Source organism: Xenopus laevis, chromosome 2S, assembly GCF_017654675.1.
Source record: "Xenopus laevis strain J_2021 chromosome 2S, Xenopus_laevis_v10.1, whole genome shotgun sequence".
NCBI classification, from domain to species: domain Eukaryota; kingdom Metazoa; phylum Chordata; class Amphibia; order Anura; family Pipidae; genus Xenopus; species Xenopus laevis.
In genome coordinates, this window is record NC_054374.1 from 96,395,451 (window position 1) to 96,410,506 (window position 15,056).

The window sequence follows — 15,056 nt, forward strand, 5'->3', positions numbered from 1 at the left end:
CTGACTTTCACAGTTACTCTTTGTAAACTCCTTGTAAATGATGTGTAGGATGCCCATGTGCTGGCTTTTTCACAGTATAGAATACGGTCAGGTTGAATGTTTTGTGCCCCATTCTGGAAATGCAATGATTTGTTTCTGATGGCAACAGGCCCAACAAAGCAGGGTAGCAAATTACATTGTGTGCAAAAAAAACCCCCATAGTGCTTTGATCCTGCACTTTGCCCCTTTCCCCCCATTCGTAATTTAGCCCTTTAGTCACTTCCCCCCTTTTGTTGCTCCCTGATAGGAACACTTTCATTTTTATTGGCTTCGTAGTGGGTCAAAGTTTGGGTAAAGCTGTTGTCTGGGATGCTTTTTTTCCAATTATTTCCTTTTCTTTTTTAGGAACATCCACCAGCAATAAACCACCTTGATTCAAGCAGCAACCCATCTTCTACCACTTCTTCCACACCATCTTCTCCAGCGCCCTTTCTGTCTTCAAACCCTTCTAGTGCTATAACACCTCCAAACCCTTCCCCAATCGGCTTGAGGGACAGTCGATTTAATTTCCCAGGTAGTACTTGAGTTTTAGATGTTTATGTAAATATTAAAACTACTTTGTTTTTTGTATTTGTCTCAAAATGAGCAGTGCCTTACATAAAGACAGTGGACAGTGGATTTATCCTTCCCTTTTCCATGACATAGAAATGTGGAATATGTACATTTCAGTTTTGGGCTGTAATGCCTGAATTGAATAAAATTGAAGTTAAAGTATATATTTTTATCATTGTGCTTGGGTTTAATGCTTTCTAAACATTACCCTGATTTTAGGATTTCCTCTGAACATGTGGTTTAATACTGGCAGGTCCTAGTGAAAACTGAAGCCTGGACTCTCTTTAGGGCCTTGTAATACGGCAACCCTATCTTCAACTGTTTGGCTCTTGTGTAATGCACTTCCCTTCTTCTTTGCATGCTGCATGCCTAATAATTGCATTGTAAAGCTTAATGTCTAAATCCACACAGCTTTAGTCAAACATGGTGTTCCTTCCAATAATCCCTAAGCTTTGATGCTTGCTGTGGAGAAATAGACCTAGAGCCCTAGAATTGTAAGGGTTAAGTAAATAAGGCCCAAAGCAGCATGCCAAAGAGAAAATAGAACTGTGGAGTCAGTTAGTCCAGCAGCTGTCTGATGTCTCTGCACATCCCTGCCTCCCTCTCACAAACCGCTCTTATGGGGCTTGGCTGCACAATTTTTACCAAACTTTTTTGAAACTTCTCAGTGACGGGAATTAAAGGCATAAATTGTGTTCCTTGGATTTGTCTCCCTTTTTGGATGAAGTCATTGCATTGCAAACATTCCTCTATAGTCCAGTAATGGTATCTTTTGTTAGCATGTGGTAAGCAGGCAGATTCCACTGAAGCAGAGTAACGGGAAACATTTAACCGGTGCTTATCCCACATTACAGCAGCACTAAAACAGGATTGTTTCTACAGTTTACTGTTCTATATGTATTGTTTAAATATACCATCTGAATAGGTGCCACCAGTAGATATATTACCTTTTTTTTTTTTTTTTTGCAAAAATGTTTTGTTCTCGAATCATGTACTACTCCGATTTAGTGGATTGTGGCAGCACAGTCACATAAATCGGTAGAAGTACAGAAGATTTCAATTTCATTATACACTTATGTGATTCATTCAGCTAGGCTAATACTATTTGGCTGAGACACCAGTGATTTTTATCGATGCAACTGGTAACAATCAAGAAGCTATCTTTTACTGAATATTCGTAAATGCAATTGTAGCCTAATACAGAATGATAGAGAAAAAGTGACCCCTGTTACAAACAAGATGTCACATGGACACATTGCTTCCCTATACATTTCTGTAACAGCTTTTTCTGTTACCAGTGAATGCCAGGGATGTACAAATTTGATTAACACAGTACTCTCATATGGTACAGCAAGGATGTCCATTTCTTACCCTCGATCAGTGACTCACCAAGGCTAACCACCAAGGCTAAGTATTTGGACAAGCTGGTTATTTACAGCCAGGGTGATATAAAACTATTTAGCACTGCAGTGGTTAATTCAAAGCAGTGCATTCTCAATATATCCACTTCCAGCAATGAAAAGCTACTGTAGCCACATGTAACCACATATTTCTGGTGTCTATTCTCTAAATAGAAAAAGGCATCAACAGGACCTTACTTAGTTCACCGACACTTCTTTACGCATAATAGACCCAACCACAGCTTCATAACACATTTTTCATAACACATTTCTTTAAAGGGATCCTGTCATCGGAAAACATGTTTTTTTCAAAACGCATCAGTTTTTTGTTATATTAAATTTTGAAATCTGACATGGGGCTAGACATTTTGTCAATTTCCCAGCTGTCCCTGATCATGTGACTTGTGCCTGCACTTTAGGAGAGAAATGCTTTCTGGCAGGCTGCTGTTTTTCCTTCTCAATGTAACTGAAGGAGTCTCAGTGGGACATGGGTTTTTACTATTGAGTGTTGTTCTTAGATCTACCAGGCAGCTGTTATCTTGTGTTAGGGAGCTGTTAGCTGGTTACCTTCCCATTGTTCTCTTGTTTGGCTGCTGGGGGGCGAAAAGGGAGGGGGTGATATCACTCCAACTTGCAGTACAGCAGTAAAGAGTGATTGAAGTTTATCAGAGCACAAGTCACATGACTTGGGGCAGTTTGGAAATTGACAAAATGTCTAGCCCCATGTCAGATTTCAAAATTGAATATAAAAAAAATCTGTTTGCTCATTTGAGAAATGGATTTCAGTGCAGAATTCTGCTGGAGCAGCACTATTAACTGATTCATTTTGAAAAAAAAAAATTCCCATGACAGTATCCCTTTAAATGCAGCTTTGAAGTAATAGGACATTTGTGAGGTGACAAATAGTGTCCCATGCAAAAGACGCTACTTTCAAAATGTAGCATTATACAGATACAGCATGTGCCGTCATTACAATCATGGTAGTGACAGTAGTAGTTACATATTCAGTGGGAATGGGAGGCTTTACTGGTGTAGAGTCATTCGGAATTATATTTTCTTTTTTTCTATTCATTATATGAAAGAAATAGGATTGACGTTCCTGTTTAATGTATAAATTGATTAGAAATATACCAGACCAGATCAGACTGTCTCTCACGTTGCAGATAAATACAGACGAGAAACAGCCTGACCACTCGCCTCCACTCGATGATGTTTCTGCACCTGCAGGCACATCTTCAGCCTGGGTTTTGTGCAACAAAACCGCTGGGTTTCTGCACCCAGGCCAATGCAGTGTCTGGCATGCAGAACCATCATAGGGTGGTGTTGAGTGGACAGGCTGTTAGGCTTGGCTTGAGAATACATGCTTGCTGAGAAACAGCCTGGTCTGACTGTAGCCTAACTCCTATAAAGCTGACCATTTGCAGTGGTATGAAATGGCATGAGTTTTTTGAGCATGCTGCAGCAAGAGTTGCCAGTAGACACATGGTAAAGCATAATACCAGAACTGTAGAATCTAAAGTGCTGGCATGATGGTAATTTAATACTGGTGACATTCTACATCAGGTGGTACATAAAGGGTCAAATACCTTTCCTGAATCCTTAATATGGGTTTGGGAAAGGGTAAGGTAATAGGATATGGCTGCAACTTTTATTCCCCATCAAGTAATATGTAAATGTTGGTTACTATCTACTGCATCAACACAAAACATTATCTCTAGGGGGTTACAATCACTTACCTTCCACCCTGTAACCTGCTGGGAACAACTATATTTTTACTGTAGCATTTAGATATCCATAATGATGCAATTCCCAACTCCACATACCCTAAATAATTTCTGCTATTCTGCAGAGGAACCATATTTAACATGTTCTGTAGAAGAGAGGCAGTTCAGAAGGGTCAGTAATTACACCAGCCATGTAAAGCGGCAACAGTCAACTTCTCCCCCACTTTTGAAGAAGAATTCACACACTGCAGTCCCTTATTTACCTTTAATGTAATCCTGTCTGGAGTAGGTGCTTGCCAATAACCCCTGATCTCCTTGTAGGAAAACAGATGTTTTTCATTGTAAATATTAACTTTTAAAGGTTCTAGGAAAAAATAAGTTTTCCCTGCCTTCTATTGTTATTAACAACCAGTGCCCTGTGCTAGCTATCTGTGAGTTAAAGTTCAGAAACACTTGAGGATCAGTGGATATTATTGGCCTATACTTTAGAGAGAATGCTGCAAGCCAAAGCCTACTGACCTATGGCATTTACAATTTCCCAAAAAACGTGATGTGTTTTGTATGGTCAGGCTTCACTTTTTAATCATTTAGACCTACTTCTATTTATATTTATTTTCCTGTCACTAGAAGACACAGGTGTTTTTCTCAGGCCTATGGTGCAGAGACAGGCACCTTTATGTGGCAGCTGGTAGGGATCTGATTAGCTATTGTCTCTATTCATTGGGGAATTTTTTCCTGCAGAATTAACAGAACACCTTTATTGATTTGAGCTGTGTTCAGACAGCATGTGGCCTGAACTTTCACTGAACGCATTCGGGGCAGACTCTAGCAGGTGTCCCGGTGCTCTCTAACTGGTTGTTTTTCTCATTCTGTCTGGGTGCTTTCTGTCATCTTTTATTAAAAGCTGCCTACTACATTCAGCATAGACAACAGTTTATCTTCCCTGGTGAGTTCTCTGCTATAATTCTCTTAACTATCATTTTTTTGCTAACCTTCTAAATTTCTGTCATTGCCAGATTCATCCACGGGTATTTGCAGGTTCTTTTGCTATACTAAATGTAGGGGAAAAGATCCTTTTAAAGATGATTTCAGCTGTGTATAAATTAATAAACACGTGTATAGCTTTTGTAGATTGCCTTCTTTATTTGTGTCTCAGATTATTTTAAAAGATTCCGAAATATTTTTACGATTTATTTGCTAATGTTTTGTTCCTTGTAATAAAGTCTAGCTGCATTTATACTGAAACCTTACAGTATATCGGGAATTAAAACAATATATCAGGAAAAACAAAAGAAACTCCATTATTGCTTGCAATTAAAAAACATGGATGTTTTTAATTTGAATAAAGAAAGGGATAAGCATTATATGTTATACATTTCAACACAAGTCCTATTTATTGTCCTCGTAGCTGCCCTTGTGCACGTTAAATAAAGCATATGCATCTGGAAACAAAGGAAAAAGCACCAAGGGTCTTTGCTGAAAAAAAATATTGTATTATGGCATGGTATGCCCAACCTATACCATGCCAAAATACAATATATTTTTTCAGCAAAGACCCTTGCTGCTGTTTCTATATATATATATATATATATATATATATATATATATATATATATATATATATATATATCTATCTATCTAATTATCTATCTATCTATCTATCTATCTATCTATATACATACATACATACATATATACATGGATGAGCACTTACCAAACAAAAACACAGCATGCCTGGGTGCAGATAAAGTGTGTACAAAGCAACAAAAAAGTACTGCACTCCACAGGCCCCATTACAGTAACTGATTATAATAAACAAACCAATGAAGTTTGTTTATTAAAATCAGATACTGCCCACTGCCACTCTCATAGAATCTGCTGAATCATATAATGTTTTGTTTCAACATATTTGTGACATGGATACCTACTCCAATCTAAAGAGACATGGGGGCCACAGTGGTTCATTAAACAACATTTTCTGTTTGTGTGTAACTCTAAATACTGTTTTTGGTAACTAAATTGCTTTTTATAGGCCTTAGTTTGCTTTTAGAAATTAAGAATTATTTTTATTTGCAGGATGAGATTGCATGCAACTGTCTATAAAGGGGGATCAAACATTATATATCAGAGCTGTGTATTGTATTTCTGTGTTGCTGTAAACTTGGCTAACCACTGGATGGTGCTAACTACACAAACTGGGACATTGACTGTACACTTCCACTAATAGGCAGGGGCTAGTTTTACACAGTTCTGTATTGCAGGCCCTTCTGTTTAAAGGGCATCTCCACACAAGCTTTGAATATATACATTTATTAAAACATTTTAAAGATTTAAAAGGTATTTGTAAATAAAAGGGCAACTGAAAGATGTATTTTGTACCGATATGGGACCTGTTATCCAGAATGAAAGATAAGTGAAATCCAAGGTTCTGCAGTTCACTTCCTTTGCCGGTAAAGGATCTGTTCTCTCTCAGATCGACCAAAATTTGAAAAATTTGGATAGGATGGCGTCTATGGGAGATGTCCCATACCTGTATACTCGTTTATTTTATCTGTTTCTGACTCGAGTCAAAATAGCAGAAGTCTGTTGTCTTTTAGTTCTATTAATCGGCTTAAATCAGGACCATTAGTAAAGAGAATACAGTCAATTTTATTTACATCATTGTGTATGGTAAAAGTGTATATTGCAAAGTTGCTTACAGAGACATTTGCTTTCATTTTGCAAAGCATGTTTTCTTGATAACGATCCCTTTTAATTTGAGTTCTAGAGAAATATATTCTCAACAGATTCAAATAATACAAGACATGTATTTTATTTGATATTTTTTCATTATATTTTTATTATAGAAGTATCTGTCCCTGCCCAAGCAACACATGCTTCTGAGGCTTCAGAGAACTCCAGGTAATACAATAACTGCTGTTCAATTTAGATGGCCGCCAAAAATGTAGATGCCATAGGTTGATATAGTAGAGATGTTTTTAACATTTAATCTCAAGCAATATACTCCATTCCCTGGTTTATTCTGCAATCTGATTCAGAGCCATCATTATTGTACATTTCCCAAGTACCTACAGTTGAACTGCAGTATTTATATGCAGAAGTAATGATTAGAATATAAAACCTGTAGTGTTTTGAAGCATCTGCACCAACATTAAATATAATGTGTGATCCTTGAGTCCATTGATGGACAGTGTCTCTTTGTTTGAACTGTTGAACATACATCATAGCTTTCTACAAAGATTGTGCTTTGGCATTCTGCCCTTTGCAACAACAAAACTTTCAGTTGTTTCAACATATTCTGTATTTTTTTATTCCCAGTGTTGAAGCTGAAATGGAAACTGATGTGATGGAAGAGCAAGAAGCTGAGGTAAATGAGCACATGTAAAGTCCTGCACAATGATGTGGTGGCAGAATGTAAAGAGGTGCTAGGTACAGAAGTCGATCTGTCCTGTTATACACGTTAACTTAAAGATGTTTTGGGATGTTTGGAGCCAATGTAGCTGTATATAAAATCATATCAATACTAGATAGTAGGAGGTTACTTTAGTAAGTCTCATGCAATCATAAAAAATACAGGGCATCATGTTGCCAGTACACAAGAGACAGCTTATAATGATTACGTTTCACAAGTCCCTTGCCACCATTCCAGTGTTGCCAGCTTTCCAGCCTGCAAGTGCAAGAAGCACATCTCAAGAGAGAGAGGTTGTTTTTATCCCTCCTAGGTACATTCACTGGGAGTGAAATATATATGATGCCAGGTGCTACAATAGATGATATTGATAGAATGAGAAAGAACCCTTCCCACCCCATGCAGTGGCAGCTGTTGTGTAAGCTGATTTATAAGCCGTATTTAAATATTATGGACGAGGTACAGTTCTGTATCTTTGCATTTTAACCTGCATACAGATATGTATGTTAATTAAAAATACTATTATTACTTAGACGTGGGGTTCAAACCTATTTCAACAGTTCAAATGCAATTTAATATGGGCATAATTATTCTATTTTTCCTGTAGGTGGAAGAGCAGGATGCTAATAAATCTGAGCCAGAGTATGACGATGATGAGCTTGATGAGCTTCCTAACTCCAGATACACAAGTGGAACTTTCAGGGGCATGATCTTCCGCAAGGCGAGCCAAACCAGTGTGTACCTGCAAGAGTGGGACATTCCCTTTGAGCAGATAGAACTTGGGGAGCTCATTGGCCAAGGAAGATGGGGAAAGGTATATAGAGGCAAGTGGCATGGTGAGGTAGCCATACGTTTATTGGAGATAGATGGAAATAATCAAGATCACTTAAAGCTGTTCAAAAAGGAGGTGATGAACTACAGACAGACGCGACATGAGAATGTGGTTCTGTTTATGGGAGCATGCATGCATCCTCCTCACTTGGCCATCATCACCAGGTCAGTGTTGTTTCCTTTCTGGTTGTTAGCCATATATTTAGGCTGATTGTATTTTAGCAATTTGTTTTGGATAAAATATCAATTTTGTAAAATCTATATTGGAAAAATATCAATTCCCAATTAAGGGTCTATGTAATTATTTAATTACACCAGAATAGTTACACGGTTAAGCAGGATCTATGAGTCTGACTGACAGCAGCTTTTCTTCAGCAGATAAACTTGCTTTACCCTGTATGTGCTAAACCTTGGATGTAATCCACTTTCCGTATACCAAGTAAAGGTACATGGGAGATTCCCAGTGTTTTGCTGCCTACAAAAGTTCCAGCTCAACAAGTTTGTTGTAAAACTCTCAGAACTGCACCTCTTTTCACATGAATAATTGCCTGGACCTGCAAAGTGCACTTGTGGGTCAGACAATTATAACTCTGAAAATTTCACTGGCATGTTTGAGAGCGATATTTGCCTGATCACCTAGTGCACTGTGTGGGTCCAGATTCCCTTTCATGTGAATGGAGGGATGATTCAGAGCAAATTTGAAGTCTGCTTGTTGAACCAGAAATAGCACTGGGGCACTTTTCCATAAACCAGTGGCTTTAGACGTGAAGTTTTTTTTTTTAGTTCAAGCACCCATCAAAGGTCTATTGATTGGTCACAGCCCCCACCAGAAAATACTGGTTTATCAGTCATTCAGCCATAGTTCTAAGAATATCTCGGTAGCAAATATATTTTAACCTCAAATATCAACCTAACTAACCTTCAAGCTGGTTTTAAAGAGCAAATAGCCATTCTCCACTTATCTTACTCAAACTGTTTTGGTAGGACGTAAAATTTGACTTGTATCTGGCTCATGTATTCAAATGTTGCGTTTTTTTTTAGTTTTTGCAAAGGGAGGACACTTCATTCATTTGTAAGAGACCCCAAAACATCCCTGGATATCAACAAAACTAGACAAGTTGCTCAAGAAATTATCAAGGTATAAAGAGACATTACAAATTTTGAAAAATGTATGTTTCATCCTCTTCCTTTTCCTGCTTTCCTGTCTACTCTTTATCAGTTTTAATTTACAAAACTCACAACAGGGCTTCTCCCCACCGATGAACAAGTGTAAAGTAATTACTTGCTAAAAGGCTATTATACACCAAGTTATTTTACAAGGAATAGCATCACTTGAATTAGTACCACCTACTAGTATACATTCATTCTTAATTCTCGGAAATAGTAAAATATTTTTTGCTAGTTTGTTTTGTCTTATCCATAGAAAATTACTTGTTTGTCTTCAGTACATTAAAGCTTTAATGTGGTGCTCTTGGATACACAGGGGGCAACAAGTACAGTTGACTGGGGTTTAGGCAAACCAGCAGATGAGCTTTTGAGATGTCACAGATGGAATATGTTATATATTTACTGAGATCCATATTCACTAGTGCTGAATATATTATGGGTTGATCATTTATCATTCGTCATCACTGCTTAGTAAAACATTACCAAGGCGTATAGTTTTAACACATTATTTTCCATGCTGAAAAAATTTCTTCAGCACAGAAGATAATTGTCCCGATCCTTTCTCCCTACATGTGATTTGAGGTTTGAATGGGAATGGGTTTTAATGCACAGTTCTGCTCTAAACTGCACTATTCACTATTACCCTCATAGGAAATGAACATTGACACCTTTGATAAATTCATTAAAAGTTTATAAAGGCTAGAGCTTTGGCACCAAGGTAGTGATGTTCGGGTTGACAATTTATGGAAACCTGCACTTGCCCGGCTTGTCGATCTGCTTCCATTTATATGTACGCTCCCGAGGTGAGACAGGCATGTGTCTTTAAATAGAGGCCGCTGGAAGCAGTGCACACTTGGGGCGGGGGGCTGTAGCAAGAGCTTGGCCCGAATCAGTCAGTGACCTGCGGATATCGGGCCGACTCTCACATCACTGCTGTATAGGTATTAACAGCAAGGTACTGTCTTGTTACAGAGAAAAAGATTAACATTTTGTTTTTTAAACAATTGTTAAACTTGGTGCATGCATATATTAACATTTTCATGTTTGACTGATAATCTTTTTCTCTGTAACAAGACAGTACCTTGTATGTTGCCTTTAAGTAAGCTAGCAAAAAGCCACATTTATGGCAAAACAATGCTATTGGGATTTTCAAAGTTTAAGCGTGCAAAGTTTAATGTATGTTCTTGATTCAGTGTCTTTTTCAGCAGCATTCAGATTCATACAAAATCCCAGTGCCTGGCGGAACCTAACCCAATCCATTATAATCATGGGACTTAAGACCATGTGACTAAAGGAATTGCCAATTTAGTTTTTTGAGATTCCTCCCCTCAGCATTTGGTTTGATATTCTGGCAAATCTTTCCTGGTGTGTTCAGTATTCTGCTGAATCCATAAAATGTAAATTTAGTGAACCTCTAACCTCTTCACAGAGTGTATTGTTTCAAATAGCACAGAAAAAGAATGTCTTTTGTAAAAGATAAAATTAATTTTTTAAAAGTAAATGTTAGAAAAATTCTAACTCTCAAAGATCACGACTTGTGGTTTACTGTAATATATTTCTTTAGACATTCCCAGTGTGTATTATTTTTTGGGTATTTAAATCTTTTTACAATATGGTGCCATATCTTGACTGTTGCCATGGAGGAATCTATATATTCAGCTTGTAATTTTCTCATGTTAACTTGTGGGAGTAAATCTATAAACTTTATTATACCATAAACCTTTGTTTAGGCTTGATATACCCACTGCTAGGGTTTTGTTGTCACAATATTAAGAGCAAAGGACTTTTTGTTAATGGGAGTTGTATTATGTTGGTTAAAAGTCATGCTGGGTTAATAATTAAAAAAGAAAGACTTTCTCAATGGAATACCATTTTATTATGATAATGTTAGCCGTTAGTATTAAGCTGGCCCTAGATGCAAAGATCCGATTGTTTGAATCCTCGAACAATCTACGTCCCCATCTCCCGACCTGCCACTAACCTTTCAGATCAAATAAAGTAGTAAAAGAACAGATCAGCCGATGTTCTGCCCCTGACAGCAATCGTATGAAAGTTATGTCTAACAAAGCTGGTGACAGTCTCCCACTGAAAATCGTCCGATCGGCAATACATGCAGAAAAATTATTAGCAGCCGGCAGAAATCTTTTAACCTGGCCGATCGACCAAACGACCGATCTCCGTGGGACGAAAAATGTCGGGACTCTCCACACATGGTCCGAAAATCGCCCGAATCCTCGATTCATACGATCGGATCTTTGCGTCTATGGCCAGCTTTAGACTGTATGGGTAGTGGCAGACGGGGAGATTAGTTGCCCAGCGATAAATCTCCCCTACTTCAGGTGACTAACCTCCCCAAATGCCTTCCCGCCGGCAAGAATACAAATCACCGGTGGGATGGCATACATTTCCCGAAGTTGCATCAAAAGGAAAATTCAGGCGACTTCAGAAATCCAAAGCGATTTGTATGCCATCCCGCCGGTGATTCGTGTTCTTGCCAGCATGAAGCCATTTGGGGAGATTAGTCGCCCGAAGTAGGGGAGGTTTTTGCTGGCCGACTAATCTCCCCGTCACTACCATAACACTAAACTCCATTTTAACAATGATTAAGAATAGAATAGTTAGGATTAACGCTTGGTCTGCCTTAGATTGAAATTTCTAGGGTGTCAATCAACATGACTATTGGCACAGTAGAATTAATTTTATGGGTTACTCTCTGATCTATGCCATTTTGTGTGTTGTCTGTAAACACGTTGTGCTGCATGATCAAAGATTCTGTGCTGGGTAAGGTTAAACAAAAAATTGGACTCCAGAGGTTTATCTGTACATGACGATCAAAGGGGCACTTGGGCTAATTTTTTCAACACTGGGCAAATTTGTACCTTAGCAGTAACCGGTAGAACAATGAAATAAAAAATTGGATTGTTTCCATGGGGTATTGGCCACTAGCTGTAACTACTAGAAGGCATGCTCAAATCAGGCTTATGGGTTCACTAAATTACACCTTATTATCTACTGCTAACACGGTGAAACAGAAGAAGTTGATATTACTAAATATATTTGTATTTTGTACTCGAGATGCTTGAAATGATTATTTTAATATAACACTCCATTATGCCTGTGTTCCAGGGAATGGGCTATTTGCATGCCAAAGGCATTGTCCATAAAGATTTGAAGTCCAAGAACGTTTTCTATGAAAATGGAAAGGTTATCATCACTGACTTTGGGCTGTTTGGCATTTCAGGGGTGGTTCAGGAGGGAAGGTGAGTATTCAAGCACAGTAAGAAGACCTCAGTCATTTTTTTTTTAGGATATTCATCACATTTTAAGGGTCCTGCTTTCTTTTTACCTTCCTACAATTCTAGACGGGAAAATGAACTGAAGTTGAGCCACGACTGGCTTTGTTATTTGGCTCCAGAAATAGTGCGTGATATGACGCCTGGCAAAGGTGAAGACACGCTTCCCTTCTCCAAAGCTGCTGACATTTATGCTTTCGGGTGAGGCTGCGACCCCCTCTTTCATGTCTGACTGCTCATCTCCCTATTGTGTAGTGCTGGGATACAGACTCTGTGGAAAGTCAAAATCTTTTCACCATACTAGAAAGTTATATTGTAAGGCATTAAGACTTTAGTTGAGGATAAGTCTGCATTTACCACATTTTTCCTTTATCTGTTCAAACGGAACACATAGATCTTTACAGATGTGAGCCTTTCTTGCTTAGCTTCTAGTGCTGCAGTATACTCCTTGCACTGCTATACAGAGGGCTTATCAGAGGACTAGTTGGAATGCACCCTACTTTAAGATTTTGCTCTGTTTAATGCAACAAATAACAAAAACCATAGTAACTTCATTGAAACATTAAGCAATTTGGAATGCACCCTACTTTCAGATTTTGCCCTGTTTAGTGCAACAAATAACAAAAACCATAGTTACTTCTTCATTGAAAACAACTAATTTCAGCACAACCCTGTACACTGAAGATGTATTTCTGCCCCAAAATGGTCATCCTTTTCAATGGCAGCACTATACACCTCAGCTGACGTGTTCTGCAGTTTGTGCATCTCAATGCATGAAAGTCATGTGAATCATAATGCCATCCTTTGAAATTCTTTAAATTCAAACTATGTCTGTGGATTTTTAATGGAAATAGGAGCAGACGTTTGAGAACCTTTGCAAAGCAACGTGATACTGGACTGATTGTAGAAAACCTGGCCTCACATAATTATTTTGTACTTAGTACCACATATTACACAACACTAGTCGGCTGGGTTTTTTTCTTTTGTTGCAAAAAATTAAGCCCTTTCCTTTCTTTCAAATCACCTGATAGAATCAATTAACTTACACTTCTGTGCTCACATTTTTTTCTTGCTTTATCTTGCCAACTTACAATAAGACTAATAAAGTGATTTTTGCTAAAAAAAAAAAATAGTAAAGAGTAAAATAATTACCCACGTTCTCTCCTTTTATTCAGCTGTCTCTGTGACACAAAACAGAGTTTGTAATATGTGATAAGAGAGCTTATCACAAATTTACATCACAGGTCAGTAAAAGCAAAAACATCTCCTTCTACAGGCATATAGAAATATTGTAAAAATTACACATGTTTTTGTAACTTCCTGTGTACGTTACCCTGCAGTTAGCAAATCCTCTATCACACAACAAACTGTTATGTACCACTTCTCTTTATTATTACAGATACATAATAACTTGTTATCTGTTTACTGTCATCCTTATTCCCTGCAGTACATATGTAAAGTGATATGTACTCATATATATACTATCTTACTCAATATTGCTACTTCTCTGTCCTCCCAATGCCCAGTGTTATTTTATGTAAATGTTACTGTAATCCATAAAGGACATATTCCAGGGATTAAGAGTCTGGGGGTTCCATAGTAACGCTGCACATTGTAGGAATCTAGGAATGAGATTTTCTGACCCTGAATGTTAATTTATTTTACAAAACAAATACTTTGGTTTGTAGTGCATCAGTAGGTTAAATAGTATTGTCCACTTATTCAACAAAATGGGGTTTTTGTTTCAGCACAATTTGGTATGAACTTCAGGCTAGAGACTGGCCATTGAAGAGACAAGCGGTTGAAGCCCTAATCTGGCAGATTGGAAGTGGTGAAGGCATGAAGCAAGTCTTATCTACCATCAGTCTAGGGAAAGAAGTTACTGTAAGCATCTCAGTTAAATTATTTTATTTATTTTTGTTATATAAATATATATTCTATGGTCATCCAATCAACTTTATGAAAACCTTTATTAATGCATTGTAGGAAATCTTGGCTGCATGCTGGGCTTTTGATGTCAATGAAAGGCCAAGTTTTACACTCCTTATGGACATGTTGGAGAAGTTGCCAAAACTGAACCGAAGGTTGTCTCATCCAGGTCACTTCTGGAAATCTGCAGAGTGAGTAACTTGATTTTAATTTGGGCAGTGTTAATTATCTTAACCCCTGCCAGCATCACCCCTTTGCATAATGTATCTTTGTGAGAAAAACAACTCTACTGTCATTTACACATGATTCACGCAGGCTGCAAAGAAGGGGATTTGGGCATTTCAAAGCTGTGGTTTTGTCAAGGAAAATGTTTGTGGCAAAATGTTCACCATAAATATTACAGTCTGTAATGCATTTATTAACCACTGATTGAAAAATGCATTTTTTGAGAAGTGACTGCTTGATTTTTCACCAGAACCAAATGCCTAAAATCGGCCACAATTTCCCTGTATTATGTATGTGAACATTCTGAGCCACCCACTTCCCCACAGTATTAAATTACCCGACACCATTTGTTTATCCTTCAGATATTTGTGCATCAAGCACAAGACGTGCATCTGATAGTACTAGGGGGAAATAAAGAGTAAAGTTCACACTGGGAATAAATATGGCCATTTACACATCTCCCCCTTAATGAATGGGTCCTGTAGTG

General features: G+C 37.9%; 1 protein-coding gene across 5 annotated transcripts in view; it reads left to right on the plus strand.

The window, feature by feature from the left end:
* Nucleotides 1-15,056, plus strand: part of ksr1.S (kinase suppressor of ras 1 S homeolog) — a 109,433-nt gene that overhangs the window by 90,963 nt on the left and 3,414 nt on the right. For 3 of the 5 annotated variants that reach the window (XM_041584136.1, XM_041584138.1, XM_041584137.1), the window contains exons 10-19: nt 385-553; nt 4,620-4,661; nt 6,562-6,616; nt 7,034-7,082; nt 7,732-8,120; nt 8,997-9,093; nt 12,249-12,382; nt 12,485-12,616; nt 14,164-14,299; nt 14,402-14,535. In XM_041584136.1, coding sequence (XP_041440070.1) covers nt 385-553; nt 4,620-4,661; nt 6,562-6,616; nt 7,034-7,082; nt 7,732-8,120; nt 8,997-9,093; nt 12,249-12,382; nt 12,485-12,616; nt 14,164-14,299; nt 14,402-14,535 — 1,337 coding nt within the window. Of the gene's footprint in view, nt 1-384; nt 554-4,619; nt 4,662-6,561; nt 6,617-7,033; nt 7,083-7,731; nt 8,121-8,996; nt 9,094-12,248; nt 12,383-12,484; nt 12,617-14,163; nt 14,300-14,401; nt 14,540-15,056 lie in introns of those variants that run through there. The other 2 variants (XM_041584139.1, XM_041584140.1) reach the window with 2 other exon arrangements.